We start from the raw sequence: 24,223 nt of genomic DNA, 5'->3' as shown, positions 1-24,223 counted from the left end.
AAAAAATTTGTGTATCGTGCTCTCCACAATTCTCCCACTGGGAAGCGTCACTGTATCGTGGTGCCCGTGGAAAGTGATGGCAAAGATGGAACGGAAAATTCTGGTTGATACAATCACCAGTCAAACTTTACAGAAATGGAACGGCAATCGGGACATCGGGTCGTTGATTTCGATACATCACTGACGACCACGGAGCAATTCACCAAAAGATAAGTTTCAGAAACAAAGTTGACAAAAGAAAGAAAATAATGAGACAATGGCTTTGGTTAATACTACTTCCACAACTTTGTTCACACCCTCTGCTCCGGGGACATCTCGTGGAGAGCCCTCTCCGTCCGCGGGCGGGCGGCGTCGGCGGCGCGGATGTTGCCGCGGAAGAGGAAGTAGAACGCGACGCCCATGGCGACGGCCGTGACGACCCAGACGGCGATCTTGAGCGCCAGGTAAGGCATGGCGTCCGCGACCCGGATCGCGACGGTGTTCCCCAGCGCGACGGCCAGCGCCCAGACGGCGAACCTGGTCCGGCGCCGCTCCGGGTCGTCGATGGCCCGGCCCCGCAGGAGGTCGAGCTTGCCGAGGCAGCAGTAGAGCAGCGCGAGGAGGTAGTAGGTGGTGATGACGAAGGCCAGGTCCCGCCCGCTGTGCCGCGCCCGGTACACGGCCCACGCGAAGGCCGCGGTGATCGCCAGCGAGAGGATCGCTGGGACGGCCCATCCGGTCCGGTGCGGGCCGGGGGCCGCCCCCGGGCCCTGGCCCAGCTGCGCCGTCTGCGGGGGCGGCCGCGGCGGCGGGTCTCGCGCGACGGGGTAGGCCGTGGCGGCGGGATCCATGTTGCTCGCCTGCGTCGGCGGCGCCCAAGGTCGGTCGAGAGCGTGAGCTACCCGCGGAAGGGGCGTGGAGCGATTGGGGTATCGGAGGAGGCAGGCAGGTGATTCTTTGTTTGTTGTTGCTTTGAGCGATCCTGAGCTCGGCTCGAGAATTGTACAGGAGAAGAGGACTAGAGGAGCTGCAGCTGCTCGGAAAGCGCAGGGAAGAAGAAGCGGGCAGGGCGGCGACGACTCCGTGCCGCAGTTCTTCCGGGCAAATGGGCAAGCGCGTTTGACGCTTGACCCTTCCGCCGCGTACTCAGATGTGCTCGCGGTTACGCTTCTGACTCGTGAAATCTGACCAAGTGGTACTAGTAGTGCTAGTTAAGAAATCAGGAACAGATCAACTTTAATGGTGTTTTGCTTTGCATAAGGACTTCATTTGCCGGCAGATGTTGCAAAATCAGGAGAAACTGGCGCGGCGCGTTGCTACAAAGCAAAGATGAACAGAATTTAGAAGGAGCGAATGTTCACCCTAGCGAACGTTCTGATCCCAAAGATGAAATTATGCCGGTGCATGTCTGGATCTAGCTACCGCTCGGTGTATCCACTAATTTATGGAGATCCATTTTTTTCAATCACATCTAAGGTCCAACAGTCAGTTGATAATACATCGGACAGGTGGCAAAGGACCATGATACGTGGGCTCAAAGAGAGAACAGAATGTCAAATAATCTCTACATTCTACTCCATCCGTTTCTCAAATTAGGGTATACATTGTTCTTTTTTACCAAGCTTTTGACAAGAAATTAGTCTATTAATATATCGGAGATTCTAAGTGGGACACGTGCCCCACTTGGTCTTATTATACAGCGCCCGTTGGTCCGTCCGATCACATTTCCTCCTGGATCTCTTCTCTCGATCCCCTTCTTCCGGTAGCGAGCGCTCCTTGGTTCTCCTCACGATTGGAATAGGGCGCAGCGGCATAATCCTGAGCAGGGAGGCCACGGACGGGGGAGCAGCGTGCGTGCGGGTCGGCGGATCGGGTGGTGAAGAAGGGCGCGGCCATGGCGGCGGAGCATCGTCGAAGCAGGGTGGCGACCACAGCGGCCGAGCAGACGCTGCCCCCGAATCCCGAACAGGGGGCGGGCGCTTCGGCGGCAGTGCACCACAGGCGAGGTGCAGGTGTTTTGAACTCCTTTTCTTCTGTTTCCTTCCCTTCTTTTTGCATCCATGGTGCCATGGATGAGGTTGAGCTAGCTAGTGCTGCTAGGCTCTTGCGTGTGAGCGTGTGAATCTGAGGAGATCGAGGAGCGAGTCGAGATTATGTGATGATGACAAGTAGGAGATTTGCAAAGCATCTCTCTGCAGAGCTGGCCACATGGAGACATTGATTGTGTATCAACCGTGAAAAGCTCATCTAAAAACTAGCTCGTTGTATACGCAGGGTGTTCGACGTTTTGTCTCACCCAAATGAGCTTGCATGTACCACCGTTGGTTTATGCCATCTTCAGATTATTGTACATGCATACAACTTTGTTTGTTGCATGAATTTTGTGAGGTCATAATTTGCTTGATCGGCTTACCATCGTGTCAAAAGGCCACGGCTGTCATGACTGTAGGAACAAATGGAGTTGGAAAGATGATTTTGTTTTGTACTGACGATCCATACACTTCACTGTGATTTTGCTTCATCCATGGAATGTGTTTTATTTCTAAATAGTTGTCTTCGAAACTTCCATATAGAAGCAATGCCGTAAATTTTTGCCCCCATCGACCACGTTATTTGATCATAATTGTCACATTGTTTAAGACCGCTCAATTGCCATGTTTTTTGTCCCTAGCGATCAGATTATTTGATCCTATTTGTCATGTTGTTTACCGCCGCTCAATTGCCATATTTTTTCCCCAAGCGACCAGATTATTTGATGCTAGCTGCCATGTTGTTTACCACCGTTCAATCGCCATGTTTTTTGGTTATTTGATCTTGGTTGCCATGTTGTTTAGCACAACACAATTGCCATGTTTTTTGTCCATAGCGATCAGATTATTTGATCCTAGTTGCCATGTCGTTTATCACCGCTAAATTGCCATGTTTTTTGCCCCCAGTGACCAGATTATTTGATCATAATTACCATGTTGTTTACCACCACACAGTTGCCATGTTTTTTGTCTCTTGCAACCGGATTATTTGGACCTAGTTGCCATGTTGTTTACCACCGTTCAATTGCCATGTTAATTTGTCCCTAGTGACAAGGTTATTTGATCCTAGTTGCTATGTTGTTTACCACGACACAATTGCCATGTTTTTTGTCCCTAGCGACCAGATTATTTGATCCTAGTTGTCATGTTGTTTACCACCTTTCAAATGCCATGTTGTTTGTTCTTAGCGACCAGGTTATTTGATCCTAGTTGCCATGTTGTTTAACAACGTTCAATTGCCATGTTTTTTGCCTCAACGACAAGGTTATTTGACCCTAATTGACATGTTGTTTGCGCCTAGCGACCAGGTTATTTAACTGTAGTTGCTATGTTGTTTACCAGCACACAATTGCCATATTTTTTTGTCTCTACCGACCAAATTATTTGATCCTAGTTGCCGTATTATTTATTATTGCTCCATTGCCATGTTTTGCTCATAGGGACCAGATTATTTGATCTAGTGCATTTGTCAGTACTTCGCCGTAACGTCAGTTGTCATGTCTGACAGAATTTCTCAGGCCAGTGAAGAAATTGAGGTTCATGGGACAAGACTAATTATTCCGTTGTTACCTTTGAGGACCAATCACGACAAAACAAAAGAACCAATCGCTGTAACCTCATTTTCATCGAAGGATGACACAAGTACAACACCGCCACCAAAAGACGTAGGACATGCAAAGACTGAAGCAACGGAAATCTGTCCGGGTAGTGCATTTGCAAAATTCGAACAAATGACGGAGTAGCTAGCTAGTAGCGTTGACTGGGGCAAGAGCTGGCGCGGGTGGTCAGGCCAACGGCTACGCGGCCTTCGCGCGGCAGATTGCTAACACGTACGAGGCGTTCGGGAGGCCGTACCGCAACCGCTGCTAGCTAGGCTTAGGTGGGGCACGCCGCTGTGTAGTCTCGTCCTTTAATATATACCTTTTGTGAAATAAAATTGATATCATTGTATTCGTATTAAAAAATAATATGTTTAGTACATACGAATTTAGACAAATTGATAACATAAGTCATTAACACGTCGGTCAAAACTTAGGTCGAAGACAGCAATGTACGACTTAATTGAAGGAATGGAAGGAGTACATTGTCAAGAGTGTATTCTATGAAAGAAAAAATTCTTAGTACAATGGCCCGAAACGAATATAGTGCTACACAGTAAACGAAGTTCACAGAGAAAAAAGAAAACAATGGCTTGGCACGTCATGTTCAGACTATACAGACCCACCTCTGCTCTACGGACACCCCACGGACGTGGAGAGCCTCCTCCTCCTCCTCCAGCCGGCGCCCAGCGTCCGCACGGGGATGCCCAAAGAAGAAGAAGTATCCTGCGACGCCCGTGGCCACGCCGGCGAGCACCCGCACGGCGATCTTCACCGCCAGGTGATCATAACGGACGGTGGCGTCCGTGACGTGGCTGGCGATGTTAACACCCAGCGCCACGGAGACGGTCCAGGCGGCGATGCTGGCCCGCCGCCGCTGCGCGGCGGACTCCGGGTCGTCGCGCTGTTGCCGCAGGAGTTCCAGCTTCCAGAGGCAGAAGCAGAACGCCGCCAGGACGTAGTAGGTCACGCAGTAGTCTGCGGCCACGAGCGCCACGTCCCGCGCGCCGCCGCGGCCCGCCGCTCCGTACACCGCCCCCGCGAAGCCGGCGTTGACGAGGATCGTCGGAAGGACGGCCGGGCGGGCCCATCCGTGCTTGGGCTCTGGGCCCTCCTCCTGGTCCATGCTCGCGCCGGTGGTCGTGGAGGAGCCGGATGCGATGCCGTGAGCTCGATTGCTAGCTCGAATGGACGGAGAGATGCGCGGGTGTCGGCGCCCGCGCAGGTGTTGTGTTTTGCATTACGTTGAGCTTCGGCTCGAGCGGTGCTGATTGTGTAGGAGAGTTAGCCAGAGGCCGGAGGCGACTGCGTCCACAGTCGGGGAGTCGAGTCCGCAAGCGCGTCTGGCCGCGTCCTCAGATGTGGACATTTGTTAACAAAGCGCCAATTGGAGGGTGCTTTGCCCCAGGAAAAGACTCGCTCAATTGGACAGCTGTGTGACTGCGTTGGAGAGCAAGGTGCGGGAAGCCCCCAGGATCCTGCTGTGATGAAGAAGAGAAGGCTGACTCTCGTGCTTGGCCCGGGTACACCCCATGCTTCTGGATCGGGACGTGCACTGATCACCTGATTGCGCAGAAGCTGGCGTGAAGATGTGTTTTCAAGCGGCATGCTTATTTTTGTATATCTGGAAAACTGTGCCACAACCCGGCAGCACAAGCCGGGGCAAACGGACCATGACTTCTGGGCTCAAAGAGAGAGCGGCAAATATAGACTCCCTGTGACTAAACATGGATGTATCTATGGATAAAAAACGTTTAGATACATGTAATAGAAAGACACTTAATATGGAGCGGTGGTAGTATAACAGAAGGTCGAGTCAATGGCAAGCTTAAAGATAATGAAAGCGAGTAAATGGAACACGACTCCGGAGAACAAGCCAAATTGCATATACAACAAGCACACGCAGCTACTAGCCCTTCAAAATTCTGGTTCTGCCACAAAAGTACATTAATAAGTCCAATATATACTTAGCAAGATTCAGGGATTTAGACATCTACTGTTTGATAGGAGTTCTAGGATAATCAAAGTTGCCGGGCCACTCATTTTCACGCATCTGTTCATTTCAGCCAAGTGGGTGAACCATAGGGACGGTTCTCGCCGACTTGAAGTGGCGCCAACTTTTACCTTCTCACACATTACTTGTTCATTTCAGTGAAGGGGTGAACCATAAGAATGGTTCTTGTAGTGGCTGGTGTCGGTGTAAGTGCGGAGCTTGCTGATTGTTTGCATGGGCAGTTTCGAGGGCTTCCACGAGCTCCTTGGTCCCATGCTCGAGGTTGAATGCACACAGGTTGTTGTAGCCATCGATAAAGTAAATGCAATTTACCTTCAGATTCGGATGGTCCTTGGCTGGGAAACAGAAAGAGCTATAATGGCTGACAAACAGCCCGAATTCCCCAATGTCTGTAGTCTTCTCAAAGGACAATGTCTCCTTGTCCAGGACCCACAGCGCAAACTTATTCTGAGATTGGCGCTTAACCCTTACGAGATCACCAGCTGGGGTCTCAACCAGACAGTTAAACTTCTGCTGAGGATAGTGGACGAGGTTATGATGCACATGAGGATCCACCTGTGGGGCATCCTCATCCTGCCATGCACGGGGTGGTTCTGCCCACACCTCGACAGTACCATATATGTCAATGGTGTAAAGTTGCCTCCTGTGCTTGAACACATCCACCAAAATGTGTTTTGAATCAACAAATGACCAGCTCTTGCTTCCTTTACGTGCCACTTTATATCCTTTATGGTTGCCATATATGACAGCAACGGTGAAGTTGCTCTCACTCATGTCAAGCAATATGGCCTTGGAGAAGCGCCTGGTTCCAATTGGGGGAAGTTGGATCTGTGCGCTGCTGATTGGATTAACCAGCTGGATGGTTCCCTGAGTCGGGCTAAAGAAGATAAGCCAACCATGGGAAGAACCAACCGGAATCCACATGGAGCCAAAGATCGTGGCAGTACTCGGGATACGGATTGTTTGATTAATTTTTTCAGGTATACTGAAAAATTTAGCACCATCGAGCAGATCGGTTGGGAGCATCAGCCATGGGTCTACCCTTGGATGGTTGGATACTTCTCTGCAGACACGGTTCCACGAGGTGCATACAGCACGGAATTTGACAAAGTCAGGAATGCCAAGCTTCTTTATAATCAGACCAACAAGATCCGTCTGAAGATTAGCCCAATCTGCCAACCGGACAGAGCTAAGTTCCATGAGCCTGAAAAGGTAACTTTTGAAACTTCCATAAGTATCAGTGTACATGATGCATCAATGATACAAAATAGTAACGACATAAAGTTCCGGCAGCAACTTTTGAAACCATTCAAATAGGTTCATGAAGCAATGCATTCAAGCCATGTCCTAGTTGAATAACATATTTCTGATCTGTACAGTTAAAAACATTACAGACACAAATTTAGTGAATAACATATTTCCGATATGTACAGTTCAAAACATTAGACACAAATTTAGTGGAAAACATATGAAATGCCAGGCTCATTTAATTTTGGGTTGTGATCTAAGAAAAGAAACAGAAAGACAACCAAGTTCAATTAGGACAACCTTAATCCTTCATGAAACAAGTTGGATGATGCCCTACAGGTTAGTTTGATGAAGGCTACTTTTTCAACTATTATCTCATGGGATAGACATGATCCAAGTCGAACTTTGTTGATAGAAGTACAGTAAAATTAGTACGAACACCATTTTAAGACCTTCAATTAAACACCATTGAGCACAAGATTTGATCTAAAGACTAAACATGAATACCTTATATGTAATTACACTATCTGAATGCATGCATCAATAGTTAAGAAGTTTCTGGTAAGTGATAGTGTGATACCATTACCTTGACTCCTTGGAAGACATGGTAGTATAACAATTTCAGCTGATGTAGAGATCCTAACTCGACTCCAGTAACTTCAGAGCACGATGAACTAAAAAATCAGTGGATTGAAGAGAAATAAAATATCTTGTGCATAGTAGCATATGTAAAGACACAAGACAACAAAATGATCAAACAGGGCAGAGGATTGGCTATTGAGTAATTCATCACTTCGGCTCTAAAGAAAGGATAGCATACGTTCCACATATAAACTTAGGCTGCACTGCATTAGTACGGAAACTCAGATCAGTGACTATTGATGACCTATGTGTACTATCTTTCCTGGAAACTATACTTGAAGTAAATGTGTATGTACATATGAAATGCAACCCTGCACCTGCAGCATTAACTATCAACAATTTCAATTACCAAACTTCACATCTCATTGGATAGGAGATTTGGGGAATGGGATTTTGGGCATCACTTGGTGATGCTCTTAGGGTTTGTTTGGATGAGGTAGAGTTCAACTTAGTGGCTACAATAGAAAAAATACTAAATATTGTTGGGTGCTCCTTCGATGTTTAAACTCAGTTCACACTGGAACTTAGAAAATGACAGATTTCTATGGACATGAGCCCGATCCCTTTGAAATGGACACATGACAGCCAATTACACACGTTAGTACATACTGAAACACTTGTTGGCACCAACTAGCGAGAAACACTCGTGCCATAGGCCATCCTTCCCTTCTTCTTGGTCCTATCTAGCGGCCCAAATGCCTGGTCACACCCCCACCCCCACCCCAACCCGCCCTTGCAGCCTTGCTCCTTTTCCTCGCCCTGCCGCTGCACGCTCCTCCTTCCTACCCACCCTGCATCCCTCCTACTCGATCTACCGTGTGCGCCAACCAGGCCATCTTCTAATCCCAGCAGGCAGATCCCTACCCGTCCGGTCACCGCCTCACCATGCGCCACCCCTCTTCGCCTTTGCGGCCCACCTTCATCCAGATCAGCCACATCCCTCCCCTTCCTCTTAATCATCCCCCATATCATCCCTCCTTCCTCCTCTCCTCTGATCCTGCCGCTCCTCCTGCCACACCCGACAGCCCTCGAGCGTACTGTCCCTGAGAGCAGTTACTGAACTGTTTCCGGTACTTGTTACATCATGTACTTCTCTTTACTTACGAAGAGATTCAATTTCGCGAGCATCAAGGCAGTAGCAATCGGAAGTAGCCTTTGGAACGGCCACGGAATCACACCAACGCACGATAAGAACATCAAAAAAATCAATAACCGGCCAAACCCTACCAGAAACCCCGAACACCACGCCCCAGCCGCCGCTACCAAAACTCGCCGATCAGAACTACACAGCCTTCGATCGATCCTTGGATCACCAGAAAACACATAAACCCCAGATCAGATGAGGAAAAAAAACCAATCGGAGGTTGAAATCGACTGACCAAACCGTAAACACAGCACCCGCACAAGAGTTATGGGGATTGGGGACGCGGAGCCTCACCTCTCCGCAGTGACCAGTAGGAAATCCGGCCGACGTGAATCGAGGCGATGCGGCCTGGATCCCGCTGACGCGATGCGGCTGATGTGAAGATGCCGGAGAGGGATCGAGCTAGGGTTTGATTGCGGCTTCCGATTCGATCTTCCGCGGCGCGATTCGGCGCAGGGGTCGCGAGGAGAAGGCGGAGAAGAGCGTGTTCGCGGCAGCTGTCGCCGGCGGGGACGGGCACCGCCGGCCCCGGTGCGGCCGTTCGGGGGAGGCGCAAGCTGAGATGAGGAGAATTGCGGGGGAGTCGGGGTCCGGACGAAGCTTGGCTTAAGAAGACCTGACAGTCCGTCCGGGAGGGGATGACGCGGCGGGGTCCACCGGACCACCACTATGGTACTACACATACTCTCTCAAATTTGTCCAAGTATGAATGTATCTTTGTTTAAAAATTGTCTAGGTGTATGTAATAGACGGGTTTGGAGGGCTTGAGCTTACTCTTTTGACGACGGAATTGTGAATAAGACGGGAGGGAGAGAAAATAACGGGCAGTGATATTGTTTGTAATTTTAATGAAGTTGACTTACGGAGCCAACCATCACCACCGACTCTAGTTTAATAGATCACTAATGGAAATGTCCGTGCGCTGCCACGGCCCAACGCACACGTCATGACCACTTCAAATTCTGTACCAAATTTTCACATTCTAATAAGAAAAGATCCGATACAAAAGTTCAAAACATAGAGCAAATTTGTATACATCCAAAAGTTTGGAACCCATAGAAAGAAGATGCTAATTTCCAATCAAAGCATGCGCATGGTAATCATTCGGTGCATGGTAGAACATTAATCTATCTATTATCCATAGCAGCTACCATCGATCAGGTCGGGAGTACATCCCAATTAGCTATCGAATTATCCGTCGATTAGTGCAAAGCACCACAACAAACGAAAACAACAAGGACTCGCCGGATAGTTGTGCTATGGCCGGCCACCTACTGGATTTGAGGTCGGGGGAGAGAAGGGAGGCGGGTGGGGTGGGGTGGGGTGGGGGGTAGCCAGAGAGGAAGGGGGCTACGGCGGCGGGGGCGATGGAGCAGGTTGGGTGGGGCGTCGGGAGGGGATCGAGCAGGTTGGGCGCTGGGGGCGTCCGGGTCGAGAGAAATAACGAGCGGTGGCATACTGACCGTAATTTTGTGACATGACGCACGGCGGCGGTCGTACCATCACTACCAACTCCAATTTAATATATTATTATTACTAGTGGAAATGCCCGTGCGCTGGCACGGTCCAAACACAAGATGGTTGTCACTTGTATACACTATCTAAGGATTCTACTCTTCCCGGCCCAAAGCATATAAATCTAACACACTAAAAATTTGAAGGATGTGAGTACATGTATATAAATACACAAGGTGGCCTCATACAACAGATGCAAAAGATATTTATTGATTGAGAAATCGAATCAGGTTGGGCTGACTCAGATTGGCCAAATCTCCTCCTGCTATTCCTCCTCTTATGATTTTATTACATTCTAATTGTAATCTCTCTTCCTCTTTGTCTTCCCTGACCATGAACTAATTGCAAGAACTAAATGAAATAAGATCAGAAACACGAACATTTGGAAAAAAGATCTCAACCATGAACGGAAAGTAACAAGATCTGTCAAAAAAAACGCAAGAACAAATATCTGAAAAAACAAACAACCAAAACAAAATGCAAGAATAAATATCCGCGGCAATCACCACCAATTCCAATTTAATATATAGCAATAGATATTATATTATAGTATAGATAACAGATACGCAATATGCTTGGGGGAGCCCATGTCTTTTGCTCTGGCACTGTGATTTGGGTGGTCTTGTCCAGCCGTGCGTGACCCGCTTCTTTGAATCCGATATTGATCAACAGCTGTGTTGGACAACGACGTTATGAACCTAGGAGTGGATGATCCGTCCATTGACCTTGACTTGTGAGTCAAGAACTCGTGACGATGCTTCGGTCTCGAGAACGTCCTTGGAGTGATTAACTTTTGTTTTTTTAGATGAACACCGAGTACAGAACAGACACACACATCTCGTGTACTGAGATAGGAGCGTCGATATTAATGAAGTCGCTACGAACATTCGCTCCTCGCAAGTGACGATACGTACGCGCTCGCTTCAGACTTTGCACCTAGTCTTGGATGCGTCGTCAGTACAATCCCACGCTAATCAACCAAGCTATATTTGGGAAACAATTAGGCACTTGATTTGACAAGGGACAGAAATGGCTAGCACACATTCTCTTGTAGTTGTGAAATTAATTTTTTTTTTGTAGGTGTTTATGAACGAAAGCAGGACATTTTGCACCTTGCGTGTTCTCTTGGAAAAGTTAAAAAATAGACAACATCTCTATTAGATATGTTGCATATATGTTCGAAGTAAGCCCGTGGGCGTGTCGAATAATGAATCGATAGATTTGGATTCAAAGCAAAAAGGACAGCGGGCTGAAGAAAAGTCCACATATTCTGTTGCACAACAAGGAAAATTCAAGAATTTAGCAACGGAAAGGAATATACTATGTATGCCCATAGTTGTCACAGGCATGAAATTTAAGAGGTATAACATATTTCTAGCAACCTTGCTACATGTACGGCAAAACTTTATCCGATGTTTGTCCGACACTCAACCATCACCATGCGATCAAAAATCTTCACATCAAGCTGAGACAGGGGATGATGGATCATACACAGAACGTCATATGTAAAGCAATTTCGTTTCTAGAGTTCCCAATTTCGTTTCCAGAGTCCCACTTAACTAGTGGTAGAAAAGTAATACTCCTTTTAATCCATAATAAGTGTCGGGAATCTAATACAAAGTTAGTATAAATTTGTATAAATCCATAACGCTTCTAATGGATCATAGGGAATACTTACATAAGATTTTTTTTTAAAGAATTCATTCCTTCGAAACAAAAAGCCTCTGTAGAAATTATTCTATGGCTAGAATCCTAAAAATATATACTCCGTATCTGAAAATCGTTCGATCCAAGGATGCCCTTCAGCTTCTTCTGTTTAACAACCCCATAGCGCTAATCGTTTGAAAATCGTTCGATCCAAAATTTTGGGTTGCGGAAGCCTTAAAATGGCCCAGTTCATTTGGGCCCAAGCAGCTACTGAGCGGGCTCCGAAATTCCTAGCCCGAACTACGCGCGCCCGCGCAACCAATTCGCGCCGCCGCAATTTCGCAGCGAAATTTTCCCCAGAAGCAAGCCAAATACTCCTGCAAAAATTTCCGCGCGAACTACAGAAAGCGCTCCGCGGCTGGATTCGAAGTTTCAAACCAAAAACAGCAAGCGCCATCGCGTTCCAGACTTCCATTTCCACATGACTGCTTCCCCACCGATCCCAAAATCCTCGAAATCTCGAATCCCTCTCGCGCTCCTCCCTCCAAAGTCCACTCCAATCCAATCCCGAAAATTTTCCGCCTCCCCGGCCGAGATCCTTTAAACCCTCCATCTTCTTCCCCCCATTTCCCAAATCACCCACGCCCCGCGAAACCTCTGTTTCCTACCGCAAATTTCACGGTCACAATCTCGGATCCACCCCCATCTCGCCGCCGCGCTCCATGGAGATCGCCGCGGACGCCGCTGCGAGCGGTGGCTGTCGCATCCGTGATCTGCCGCCGTCGAAGCGGTTCAAGTTCGTCGGCTCCTCCCGCCTCGGACCGGCTCCGTGCGTGCCGCTGCCAGAGACGGCGCCACTCCCCGTCTGCCTTCCGGCGAAGAAGCGCGCGTATGCGCCGGCGGTGGCGGAGGTTGCGCTGAAGGCTTGCCTCCCGGCGAAGAAGCGCGCGTATGCGCCGCTACCGGATGACATCGTGCCGGCGTGTCTTCCGGCCAAGAAGCGCGTTTACGTGCCTCCGCCGCCGCCGCTGGAAGATGCTGCTGCACATCCACCGGTTCCGGCCAAGAAGAGGGTACACCCGCTGCTGCCACCGGGAGGCGCCGCCGCCGCTCCCTCCTCGACCAAGAAGCGCGTTCACATGCCGCTGCCGTCGCTCCCTGAAAATTCCGCTGTGTCTCCCCCCATCCCGGTGAGGAAGCGGGTCCAGCCGGTGCTACCGCCGAGAGGCGCCACCGCCGCTCCCTCAGCCTCGGCGAAGAAGCGTGTCCACGTGCCGCTACCACTGCCGCCTGCAGATGCCGCCGCTTCTTCCTCCATCCCGGCCAAGAAGAAGGTCCATCCTCCGGAAGCCATCGCCGCTCCTCTGTCCATCCCGTCCAAGAAGCTCGCTCAGACGCCGTCGCCTGCGGAGGACGATTCCAGTCTGGCCCCGGTTAGCCTACAGGCCAACAAGCGCGTGATGTCGCCGTTTATCTGCCCCTCGCCATGTCCACCAGTGGAGTCAGATGGGGCTCGCGTCGCTGCCGTCAAGCAACCCAGGTCTCAGCGATCCGTTAAGCGCGGCGGCGCCACCGATCCCAGAGCGGCAAAGGGTGCCGTAGACTGCACGAGAGCCGAAGCGTTCAAGGTGCCCGCCAACAAGCCCGTCAAGCCTAAAGAAGTCCAGGAGCAAGCGTCCATCAAATCCGGCAGAGCAAGCACCGCAAAAGAATCGAGTGATCTGCATCGCAAGAAGCTCTGCGATGTCGTCAATGGCAGGCAGTCTGAAGTCCAAGCTGAAGTGCTCGAGAAATTCGAGCAGGCGATTGATCCTCAAGTGGTAGCACCGGCACGTGAAGAAGAGCCAAAGAAGGAAGCTGAAGAAGTGGCGACAGAGCAAAAGCAAGAAGCCGCCGGAGAGGAGGATGAAGAGGACGGCGTCCTCTGCGCGGTGTGCGGGAGCACCGACGGCGACCCGTCGGACCCCATCGTGTTCTGCGACGGCTGCGACCTCATGGTGCACGCCTCGTGCTACGGCAGCCCGCTGGCGCAGTCCATCCCCGAGGGCGACTGGTTCTGCTCGCTCTGCTCCGACAAGGCGTTGGCCACAGCGAAGAAGGGCGGCAAGCCGCCCCGCCCGCACTGCTGTCTCTGCCCGGCGAGAGGCGGCGCCATGAAGCGCACCACGGACGGCGCATGGGCGCACATTGCGTGCGCTCTCTTAGTGCCGGAGGTGTTCTTCCAGGACCCTGACGGCCGCGACGGCATCGACTGCTCCCGGGTGCCGGGCCACCGGTACACCAAGAGGTGCTACATCTGCGAGAGCAGCAGGGGCTGCGCGCTCGAGTGCTCCCAGCCCAAGTGCGGCCTCGGGTTCCACGTCTCCTGCGGCCTCAAGGGCGGCCTGTGCATCGAGTACCGCGAGGAGAAGGCCGGCGCCGTCGTCGCCGGCTTCTGCAGGGAGCACACCAAGCTCTGGGATAAGGTAATGAAATCTTGCATTCTTTTTACTACCGTCTTCTTCAGACTGGATTTTCTTTGTGTTATACGCAGCAGCATGATCTAGCAAATTTGTGTATCTCTGTTGGTGCAGCAACAACTGACTGGCAAGTACAAGATCGTGTCAAGAGGGCATGCATGAAACAGAGGAGAAGGATCAGGACACCAGGTGCTTTGGAGAGTGGTGAAGAACTGCATCTCATTCTCATAATTTCTAGTAGGATTTTATTACCGTTCTAGTTCATTTTCCCAATTGGTGTGCCTTTTAGAAGCGTCTTGTGAAATGTTCATGAAAGTGGTTATTTTGGAGTTTTCTTGGGATAATTGTATGGTTTGGAAAACAATGAAGTTGTAATAGTTTTAGCCCTGGGGCCTTTTTCAAATGTCAGAATGTGAATTTTTTTTTTCAACCCGGGATCTCTCCCCTTTCCATTACTCGCATAACGGAAATACAAAGTTGTCCACACCACATACACAACATTGAGTTTAAGAGATGAAAATGGGGGAGAGAAACAAACTACTGGGACAGGAAACCCGCTGACCAGCCCTGCAATCAGGAAACTGACTACGGGACGAAAACTTGTCCCCCTAGAACTAGCCCTATTAAGTTTGAACAAAAGATAACAGTTTCAAGACATCCATCGTTACAAAAGGATCATCATATCAGCAAGCAAAAAGCACAGCCTCCTCAACTGAAATCAAGCATCAGTGATTCGGAGCGCCGACAGCGCCCCAGCAGGATCAGCAGTATGAAGTGCCCCCTCACCTAGTCGGCGCATCCGATTTTGTGCATTTTGAACCAACTGCTTAGCACAAGCTCTCAGCATCTCCGCATCAGGCGCCTTTTGAAGACCTACCTAAGACAGCAAAAAAGAACATGCGGCAAAGACAATCTCGAAGGGGGGAATGTAATTGTCAAAGGTCACTCTGTTTCGAGAGTTCCAAATCGCCCACACCAGGGCAGCTAAAACCACAACATATAATTTATCCCCATGCGGCAAAAAAGCATGCATCCAGCTGAAAACTGCCAAAGAGAAGAAGAAACATAGTTGATATAAAAGAGAGATCCAACAACAACCCAGATCACTCTGGACACCCCACAGGTAAAAAACAAATGTTGAACAGTTTCATCATTACTGCAAAAGGAGCAGATAGGAGATCCCAGCCAGTTTTTCCTACTCATGTTGTCCCTTGTTAACACAGCATCATGAAAAAAGAGCCATGTGATTTTTTTTCTACTTGGTCTTTAGTTTAATAAGCAGAGTTGATTTCTAAGTTAGAGAGGAAAACTCTAGTTGAAATGTGATTTCATCTTTAAACAGTATGTTTATATGTTTTTGCCGTTCTGCTCTCATGATATGTGTATGCAAAACACAATGATGGATTTGTGGCGAAATTGTTCAAATTGATATACTCCATGCTTGGCCTCTAACAAAAATCAATCCATGCCTCGATATCCACGCGGAGTTGTGCAGACACTCTAAGCATCTTTGTTAGTGCCCTGAAGCAGATGATTACGATTTAAAAATCATGGACCGTAAGTTTTCTGACTATCTCCAATTTACAATTGTATCCTGTTGAGCAGCTCACTACAGTTACTTTCTCCGTCCACCTCACTCGTTTTGGGATGGAGGTAGTATAAATTTCTGTAAGAAGCAGTAAAGATTCAATTTGCCATTGCCCGCTTTCGAAACAGAACCCAGGACAGTCATAGCACGTCTCAGCATCTGAATTGATACGAGGTCAGTTGTCCCCCTGTGAATGAATAATCTTGTCTTTCCCATGGAGAGATTTGCAAAAACATGTGCTAGTAGCATAACTCAACCCATATGGATTTGGCCAGTTTCATTCCTTTAATCAATACATTTTCAATGAAACTATGCATGTAACTTTTTATACGGTTTTGCTATTTCTTAGGCGATTGAGAGATAATTATTTCTTAGTTGATAAAAACAATTTTTTGATTCAATCATTAAAATTCATGTAAGATTAATGTAGATTTAATAGATAAAAAAAGTCTTCATTAAATGGTTACGATTGTCAACTGATAAATAACTATTTCTTTTGCGATCGGGAAACAGACACTACCTTTTTATTTATATAAAAAGTTCTGCATGGCAGCAGAGTGTTGTTCTGTTTGGCTTAATTTAATCAGGCGTGTGTCTCTCTCGAGTCTCGACGTGCAGTGCAAGTTGAGTGACTCCTATCAATTTAAAATTATTTCCCGATCTCTGATGGTATCAAAACATGGCCGACGTGCCCATGTGATGGATGAGATCGCACGGTCTCAAATCTGGCGGTAGGTGACAAAAAGAAAAATACGCATTTGTCTTATAATATAGAAAAGGATGAAACATACCTTGTTGAAATGAGAGAGAAGAAGCAAGTCAGCAAGAAACGGGGAAACTCCCCTTGGAAGTAAAGCAAGCACTAAAGGTCTAACTTCTTGGAAGAGTTTTGTTTGGTCGTAAATAATGAATAAATGACGAGTCAAAATAAACGTAGTCATGTCATCACCGTTGACACAAAATGGATTACCATTACTTGCGCACCTCTATTTGCCTTCACATGCGAGCCACGGAGCCACCGCTTATTACATTTTTTTTGACACGTAACATTGCTAATTACTCTTACGATTCATATTAATTGTCGAAATATTACATGTATTTATACGTCTTTTAGACATATATATATACATTCATATTTAGACAAATTTGAGACAATTAATATGAATCAGAAGGAGTACATGCTACGCATCAATACATACAACAGAATTGATACGGCAGGATTACGAGAATATATTTTTAACCACCGCATAAATCCTAGGCTCAAAATACATTGGCTGAATTCGTAATAAAATCATAATAATAGAGAAATAATTGTATGTATAGCCAGGCTCTTTTTTTAGATACTAAACAAAATAAAAAAAAAGATCCTGTAAAAAGAAAGACAACGGCCGTGTGTTTCTCCGTTTGCTCGGGTGGGTTTTAGTTTCAGGCAGGTGCACGTTTGACACCCGCCATATTGTCCACACACACCAACGGAAGGTGATTTGGAGCTCCAAAGCTCTTTTCCCCTTCATGTCTCCACTAAAATAAAATAAGAAAAGAGCTTGTAAAAAAAAGACAACATACGTGTGTTCATCCGTTTGCTCGATGGGTTTCAGTTTTAGATAGTTGCACGCACGACACCCGCCGTATTGTACACACACACCAACAGAAGGTGATTTGGAGCTCCAAAGCTCTTTTCCCCTTCGCGTCTCCACTAAAAAAAAGAGCCTGTAAAAAGAAAAGACAACAGCCGTGTGTTCCTCCGTTTGCTCGGTGGGTTTCAGTTTCAGGTAGGTGCACGCACGACACCCGCCGTATTGTCCACACACACCAACAGAAGGTGATTTGGAGCTCCAAATCTCTTTTCCCCTTCGCGTCTCCACTAAAAAAAAGAGCATGTAAAAAAAAGACAACAGCCGTGTGTTTCTCCGTTTGCTCGGTGGGTTTCAGTTTCAAGTAGGTGCACGCACGACACCCGTCGTATTGTCCACACACACCAACAGAAGGTGATTGGAACTCCAAAGCTCTTTTCCCCTTCCCGTCTCCACTAAAAATAAATAAAAAAAGAGCTGGTAAAAAAAAGACAACAGCCGTGTGTTTCTCTGTTTGCTCGGTGGGTTTCGGTAGGTGCATGCACCACGATACCCGCCGTATTGTCCCCCCCACACACCAACAGAAGGTGATTAGAAGCTCCAAAGGTCTTTTCCCCTTCGCATCTCCACTAAAAAAATATAAAAAAAAATTGTAAACTCAAAAGACAACGTGCGTGTGTTTCTCCGTTTAGTCGGTGGGTCTCAGTTTCACACCCGCCGTATTGGCCTCACAGAACAACAGAAGGTGATTTGGAGCTCCAAACCTCTTTTCCCCTTCGCGTCCCCACTCCGGTTCCTTCCTCCTCTAGCCTCGCCTTCCTTGTTCTCCCTCCCCCAAATCCGCCGCCGGCCGTTCCCCCAGAGTCCCATTCGTCGGTCTCCTCGCGTTTTGCGCTGCCGGCCGACGGCGAGGGGGCCAGGTCAGGGGAACTACCTGCAGTTGGTGTGCTGGTGCTGGGACTTGCGCGGTGCGGTTTGACGGTAAGGATCCCTAGCTAGCTCGATTGGATTGGATTAGTGGATTCGCTGTACTGTTGTCAGACTTCGTGTTGCGGGTTCCCTGTGGCTGTGGATGTGAGCAATCAAATAGATAGATGTCTGAATGTTTTTTTTCCTCCTCTCCGTTGAGTGAGTTCGTCGCCGATTGGTCTGCTGCTTGGTCTCCGTCATAGTTCGGTTACTTCTCGATCTTAGTTCGGTTGCTTCTCGATCTTCGGTCGGCGAGATCGATCTGGGTTGAGAGATTAGCGCACAGGTGCGGACGCAGCTTATTTTGCCAAAACAGATAAGAGGATTCAACTGTTGAAAAAAATTCTTCAGTGTCAAGTTAATTCTGGCTCGTCATTTTCGACTCAACTCTTTGAATTTAGTCTTGACGGTTATTGTAATCAGCTTTGGAACTACTAGCTCTAATATAGTTCATGCGCGGATTGTCTGAATGTGTTTTGGCTATGCGAGGGTGGAGGTCTGGGAGGATGCAATTGCAAATCCATTCTGGCCTGCCTTATCAAGGAATGGAAAATGGTATATTTCTTCGAGGTGTTCATATGATGCGTTGCGTTTTGGGATTCTGTTTTGCATATATTATACGATATAAGTAGCTGACACCACCATTGTCTTTGATGTCTGGTTGTTGATTAGCCATCCTAAATTCCTGACTGATATTTTGAACCTAAAATGTAATCTGCGATCGGGTTTTTTTTTTATTCCGTCGCCTCGCGTATCTTTGGATGCCAATGTTTGGAAATTTAGATGTGAGACAACCTGCTGATTAATATTTCCTGTTTGTTGTGAAAGAATACTTGCAATTGCTTGTATTTCTGTCAACTAGACGGATACGTGTGTTTAAACAGATACCTTATATATGTAACTTTGCTCTTGCATGCTGCAGAAACACGAGCATTATGAGAAAACTTGCATGATTGATGTGCCAAGTATCTTATTCTCTGGAGTTAAATCCAGATCTGCAAGGCACTTTGGTGTTAAGACTGCTGGCTGTTTCTTTCGCTGAACAGCTCTAGAGTAAATGGGAGAAGGTAACCACTTCCCAACTTTGTATCTTCATCTTTTGAGTTAAACTGAAGTAATCCTTGGCACAAGATATGCCTGAAATTTTACAACTGTAGCAACATACATCAAATCGTTAGTCTGTCATTCTGAAATATCTGTTTTCCAGTAACACATTACAGTGTGTATTGTATAAACATCTGATGACACAACAACATAATTTATAGTTATCTCAGCTTGTTAGGTTTCAGTTATCTTATTTTCATTCCAAGATTACTTCGACCAACTTTATCTAATTAACAACCGCACAGCAAACTCGGAGGAATTTTGCCATTGTCAGGGGTGTCTTGGTAAGTACACACTACTCAGAGATGAAGAAAATCCACGGTTGGCAATGTTCGAGAGACGGCTTCCTTGCTTTGGTTGTGGGATAGGATGGTCCTCGTAAGAATCCTTTGCTGTCTACATCAACTTCAGTTCAGATTTCGAAATTCTGCATCTAGCAGCATCAAACATGTTTCTGTTGCAGTTTTCTTTTAGGTTTTGTGTGTCCACTTATTTGGTACTACGCGACGACTCTTTACTGCTGCAAGTACTACAATAGGGATCCTCGAGAGCGTCCTGGTCTCGCTGCCTCAGCTATCGCGGTTCGTCTTCATTTCACAATAAATCCTGAACATGTTTGTATAATACTATAGCAGTCAGTAGATAGTACACACTAGTGTAATAGATAAGCCATATGTAGCTTTAGGAAGCAAAAGGTGTTTTCCTGGAGAAAGTAACTGTTTGTGTTTGTACAACATCACGCACTTGGAGTTTTGTGTTCAAGAGTGTTTTGGTTTTTGATTGTTTTATGACACATTAATTCGTAGTTATTGTTTTTGTTTTTATAGTGAAGGCTTGTTCTTTAACCATGTTTTCTCTCTCCTACATTATCCGAAGGCTTATATATGTCTGGAGGAGACTCATTTTAGCTTCTGTTTGTCTCTTTACATATCATTTTTTAGTAATGCAACTCCAAAGCTAGATTGTGACACAGTGGACATGCCAGCAACTTGACACGGTCATTTACGTTGTCTTTCACCCCTGACAAACTTGCTTGAATGCGACATTATTCTTAATATTTCGATTTGTTTGGTACGTGCAGGCAGTCATCTTCACAGCCGCGACTATTGTTACACTCTCCACCATTCTGATAATTTGGGCATACAAGTGATTTCTGCAGCATGGGGAACAGGCTTGCAGGATCCTCGTTTTCGTTGATCGATAGATGAGGCATACAGAAGGTGATGTTGGTGGTAGCAGAGCGTTTTGATCACCGTCATGTAATCACACACTTTCACATGTACAAGTTCTTGATTAAAGGGCTTCATGCCTTCATCTATACTCTTCCGTGTCGTTGTTCATACATTGACCACTGTTTAATCTCAAAGATAACAATCCATAGGCCATGGATCGAATTTCGGAGAAAAAACCACATACAGCTGAATTCAGCCTGCCTTGGCTGGGATTGGAACGAATCTACTGCTAACCTTGCTGAGCATAAGTTCTGCGGGGAAATGAAAGTAAACACAGGAAAATAAAGTCTGACTTGTTCCTTGTTACTAGTCACCTTGCGCGACAATGAAAGGAAACAGAGGGTCCAACTACGGTGGCAACCCATTTAAGTTCGACTCTTCGACCATTTATGTTCTTGATGGGAGAGTGCATCATACGCGTCCTTGAGAGAGATGTGCTCTGTGATTAACGTGTCCTCTCTCTCAACGACGCATCATACGCATCCTTGAGAGAGAGTGCATCATAAATTTGGGAAAATTTCTTATGTGCACTGTACAATCAAATATTGGAGAGCGTTCAACGCTACAAGTCCTAATTGTGTGCGTTCCGTGACGAATCTGCAGATTTAGTCTGTGATGGTATAGTGCTTATAACTGAGGAAAACCAATGCAATCAAATTTATTTATTTTGTTAATCCTCATATAATCGTCGGTTCTCCTAAAATCCACTGTTAGACTTGTGCTTCAGTCCACGAGTTCATTGCTGCTGGACGCCCGGTATTCTCTGCCCCGAGCAGCCTTGAATTACCAAACACTTGGGCAGCAGATTGCTCGTCCACTGTGCTCTGGAGTACCATTTTCAAGTTGTCCATTTGTGACCCATCCCATCGCTGCTGAGTGCCCATTGTGCTCTGCCCTCGAGAGGCCTGGATGGCTAAACCGGTCCAATATTGGATATAAACGAAGTGGGAGATCATAAGCACCGGAAACACAATATACACTTTTAGTTATCATAGCATTACAACAAAAGGAGACACTTAATCAATAAAAAAAAAACCTGCAACTTGAAAGTAAAATAATAATATAGCCTGAAATATTTTTTCTCTAACATCAACAAAGGCAGCTTAACTATGTACTCACTCTGATCCATATTAATTGTCGAAATATTACATGTATTTAGGCGTTTTCTAAGCATAGATATATCCATATTTGGGCAAATTTGAGACAAATTCATATGGATAAGAGGGAGTACTTGCTAGCATAAGATGGGAAAGCGTCTCTCATGTTTGATAGTTTAGTATCCTTTTTCCACTAACCTTTGTATCAGCAATGTATAAAACAATCTAAAGACTACAGAATAGTGCAGACCACAAATTCTGCTCCTTTGATCAAGCTGATAGTCAACAAGGTGACAGATAATGTTTGAAAAATGAGCTCATGGTTCAAATATATACTTGTATCCACAGTTATGAATTATTTTAGTATGTGGACATCAAAGGAAAACACACACACACCACGCCGAATTACCAATGAATATAATAAAGGAGAGAAAGGACAAAAGCATGCCATTACCTTCTGTCAAGCACATCCAGATCCAGGTACCTTGAGAACTCAGAAGGCAGGAATGGCTGATTGTACCAAATGTTGCATGACCTTCTGTAGCCTATTTCTTCAACAGATGAGGACCTTTCTAATGCATAGGCAATAGGCAGACCTAGTCTCTGGGTCAACATATCAGCAGGAACTAATAATGTCTTGGGACTTGAGATGGTTTTTTCTGTCAGCACAAAATAGATAGTGTGGGTTTTTTTTATGTCTATCAGAGGGAGTCCTGGCCTAATGTATGGTAGTTCCAGAATCTCTGTAAGGTCATAGAACCTATCAACTTGGATCCACCCATCAACCATCCATGTGACCCCATCGTTGCTCAATTTCCAGCAAGTGATGATGGGAGGAGTGGGAATGTGCTGCACTGGGCGGGAGGTGATGTTGGAGAAGTAATTTGGGCTACCAAGGAACCAATCATCGAAGGCGCAGGGCGATGCACGTACGTCCCTGCCCTGCGCCTTCTGACACCACGTACGTGCATCACGTACGTGCATCGCCCTCATCCCTTCCCTCCCTCTCGTTTGACCTCAGGCACCTTTTATTATTAACGATTCTTTTTCTGGATGTCCATGTATCCTAAACCTGGTTGGTCAACCTGATACACCCTTTTAATCGACAATTTCATTTGTTGCAGAGCCTGTAGTTGATCCTTTCGCACAAAGAAAGCAAAAGAAGAGGTGGGTAGAAAAGCAAGGAAAAAAACAGACTAGAGAACTTAAAGAAAGCTGCAAAAGTTGGTGCTTTGCCAAGGTTGTAATCCTTCACTCACCTACTGCTTACCCCTCCCTCCTATGAATTCATTTTCGTACCAGTAAGGAACCTTGAGAACTATGCAGTATAGTCATCTAACAGCTCTCCAATATATTTTGTGTGCAGTCATATACAACTTGCTGCAAAGTCCTTGCCCATCACAGGAACTAAAGCTGATCTTCCGAGAAAATCTAGAAAAGAGGATCTTGAGAATGTTTCCGGCATGGGATCTGCAACAGCAAGTGGTGGGAAGTTTGATGTGAAGTTGCCTGGCGAGAAACCTCCAAAGCATCCTGGCAAACATAGAAAGGTTCTTATATCTTAATGGTTTTGATTCCTGAGTCTGCCTTTGTAGGCTGAATTTGTGCACTAGCTGAATCATGTCGTTTCTGCAGTTTCTCCCAGTTGCTGAAGGGAAGGGAATGGGCAACATGGGGAAACAACAGAATGACAAAATCCTGAAGTCTCTACTTGCCAGAAACTCTGAACAGCTTGATGTTGGCAAGGCAAGTTCCAGGATTCAATGGAGTACATTAAATTGTGTTTTGCCCACCATCATTAGCACTGCTTGTTCTGTTTGAGTGAGCTAACAGCATCTGTGAACATTTTTGTAAGCACGCAATCACAATGTACAAGGTGAAGAAGGAAAAGCAAAGAAGGAAAGACAGAGAGATGTCCTCGAAATCTGAAAAGCTCAAGACCCAGAAGAAACCTTTCAAGAAATCATCTAAGAAAAAGGCTTAGGTCCACATCTTTCTTGTGACTTGTTTTTGGAGGTGACCACAGTTTTGGAGGCTCAAGGAGATCTGCTGCATCTTGCTATTGTATTTGTCCGGTTTGTATCTATGGGAGAAATATTGTTGTTCCTTTTACTGGTTATGAGTTATGACATAGGCCTGAATGATATAACAAGATCACAATCTGTTATGCTGCCCTGCTATGTGCGTATTATATTTTCAAATTTTGTTTGGATTTGGTTTGCAAGTCATCTGTATTGATTCCTGAAACCCATTCCAAAGGATGTCCTGGCAATGGACAAACTGGTTTGTGTGATTGGTTCTCCAGTGACAATCTTATGTTTGGTTCTCAAGTGACAATCTGAATCATCGGATAACCTGATCCATGTGTCATCGTTTGCAGTTG

At 46.6% G+C, this 24,223-nt stretch overlaps 4 protein-coding genes and 1 long non-coding RNA gene across 12 annotated transcripts; 3 read left to right on the top strand and 2 right to left on the bottom strand.

Annotated features, from left to right (window-relative positions):
• Positions 1-86: 86 nt before the first annotated feature.
• On the bottom strand, positions 87-1,254 carry LOC100833250. The gene has a single exon (XM_003564428.4). It carries the CDS (start codon positions 828-830, stop codon positions 291-293), a length of 540 nt encoding a protein of 179 aa, XP_003564476.1. The 5' UTR covers positions 831-1,254; the 3' UTR covers positions 87-290.
• Positions 1,255-5,370: 4,116 nt separating this feature from the next.
• LOC100829685 (putative F-box protein At4g17565) lies at positions 5,371-9,254 on the bottom strand. 6 transcript variants are annotated; one of them, XM_024458384.1, is made up of 3 exons: positions 8,950-9,254; positions 7,456-8,814; positions 5,371-6,837 (listed from the first exon to the last, which is right to left on the bottom strand). In XM_024458384.1, exons 2-3 carry the CDS (start codon positions 7,473-7,475, stop codon positions 5,751-5,753), a joined length of 1,107 nt encoding a protein of 368 aa, XP_024314152.1. In that variant the 5' UTR covers positions 7,476-8,814; positions 8,950-9,254; the 3' UTR covers positions 5,371-5,750. The 6 variants fall into 6 exon arrangements, with proteins under 6 accessions (XP_024314152.1, XP_014754904.1, XP_003564464.1 ...); XM_014899418.2 differs by having other exon boundaries at positions 7,456-7,543; XM_003564416.4 differs by having other exon boundaries at positions 5,371-6,825; positions 7,456-7,543.
• Positions 9,255-12,294: 3,040 nt separating this feature from the next.
• Positions 12,295-14,706, top strand: LOC100830918 (lysine-specific demethylase 4B). The gene is made up of 2 exons (XM_003565392.4): positions 12,295-14,282; positions 14,391-14,706. The coding sequence occupies exons 1-2, from the start codon at positions 12,540-12,542 to the stop codon at positions 14,436-14,438; spliced, it is 1,791 nt and encodes a 596-aa protein (XP_003565440.1). The 5' UTR covers positions 12,295-12,539; the 3' UTR covers positions 14,439-14,706.
• Positions 14,707-18,141: 3,435 nt separating this feature from the next.
• On the top strand, positions 18,142-20,896 carry LOC100823552 (60S ribosomal protein L18a-like protein). Of its 2 annotated transcripts, none has more exons than XM_003564396.4 (5): positions 18,142-18,419; positions 19,330-19,474; positions 19,757-19,889; positions 19,975-20,092; positions 20,593-20,896. In XM_003564396.4, exons 2-5 carry the CDS (start codon positions 19,465-19,467, stop codon positions 20,659-20,661), a joined length of 330 nt encoding a protein of 109 aa, XP_003564444.1. In that variant the 5' UTR covers positions 18,142-18,419; positions 19,330-19,464; the 3' UTR covers positions 20,662-20,896. The 2 variants fall into 2 exon arrangements, with proteins under 2 accessions (XP_003564444.1, XP_024314151.1); XM_024458383.1 differs by lacking the exon at positions 18,142-18,419 and adding an exon at positions 18,460-18,962.
• A 2,053-nt stretch (positions 20,897-22,949) lies between these two features.
• LOC100830610 lies at positions 22,950-24,041 on the top strand. Of its 2 annotated transcripts, XR_001406083.2 has the most exons (3): positions 22,950-23,080; positions 23,207-23,390; positions 23,476-24,041. It is a non-coding gene; the product is annotated as an uncharacterized LOC100830610 (long non-coding RNA). The 2 variants fall into 2 exon arrangements; XR_002962882.1 differs by lacking the exon at positions 22,950-23,080 and having other exon boundaries at positions 23,093-23,390.
• The last annotated feature ends 182 nt before the right edge of the window (positions 24,042-24,223 follow it).

This window comes from Brachypodium distachyon, chromosome 2, assembly GCF_000005505.3.
Source record: "Brachypodium distachyon strain Bd21 chromosome 2, Brachypodium_distachyon_v3.0, whole genome shotgun sequence".
In the NCBI taxonomy this organism is placed as follows: domain Eukaryota; kingdom Viridiplantae; phylum Streptophyta; class Magnoliopsida; order Poales; family Poaceae; genus Brachypodium; species Brachypodium distachyon.
The sequence above is the reverse complement of the archived record's forward strand: the minus strand, read 5'-3'. Positions and strand labels throughout refer to the sequence as shown.

What these genes read in the sequence shown, in the direction of transcription:
- LOC100833250 (XM_003564428.4), bottom strand. Translation starts at nt 830, where the DNA reads ATGGATCCCGCCGCCACGGCCTACCCCGTCGCGCGAGACCCGCCGCCG.
- LOC100829685 (XM_024458384.1), bottom strand. Translation starts at nt 7,475, where the DNA reads ATGTCTTCCAAGGAGTCAAG. An exon ending in ATGTCTTCCAAGGAGTCAAG is followed by an intron (nt 6,838 to 7,455) that starts GTAATGGTATCA and finishes AAGTTTCAAAAG; the next exon opens with TTACCTTTTCAGGCTCATGG.
- LOC100830918 (XM_003565392.4), top strand. Translation starts at nt 12,540, where the DNA reads ATGGAGATCGCCGCGGACGCCGCTGCGAGCGGTGGCTGTCGCATCCGT. An exon ending in ACACCAAGCTCTGGGATAAG is followed by an intron (nt 14,283 to 14,390) that starts GTAATGAAATCT and finishes CTGTTGGTGCAG; the next exon opens with CAACAACTGACTGGCAAGTA.
- LOC100823552 (XM_003564396.4), top strand. An exon ending in TGTGGGATAGGATGGTCCTC is followed by an intron (nt 19,890 to 19,974) that starts GTAAGAATCCTT and finishes TTTCTGTTGCAG; the next exon opens with TTTTCTTTTAGGTTTTGTGT. An exon ending in TCGCTGCCTCAGCTATCGCG is followed by an intron (nt 20,093 to 20,592) that starts GTTCGTCTTCAT and finishes TGGTACGTGCAG; the next exon opens with GCAGTCATCTTCACAGCCGC.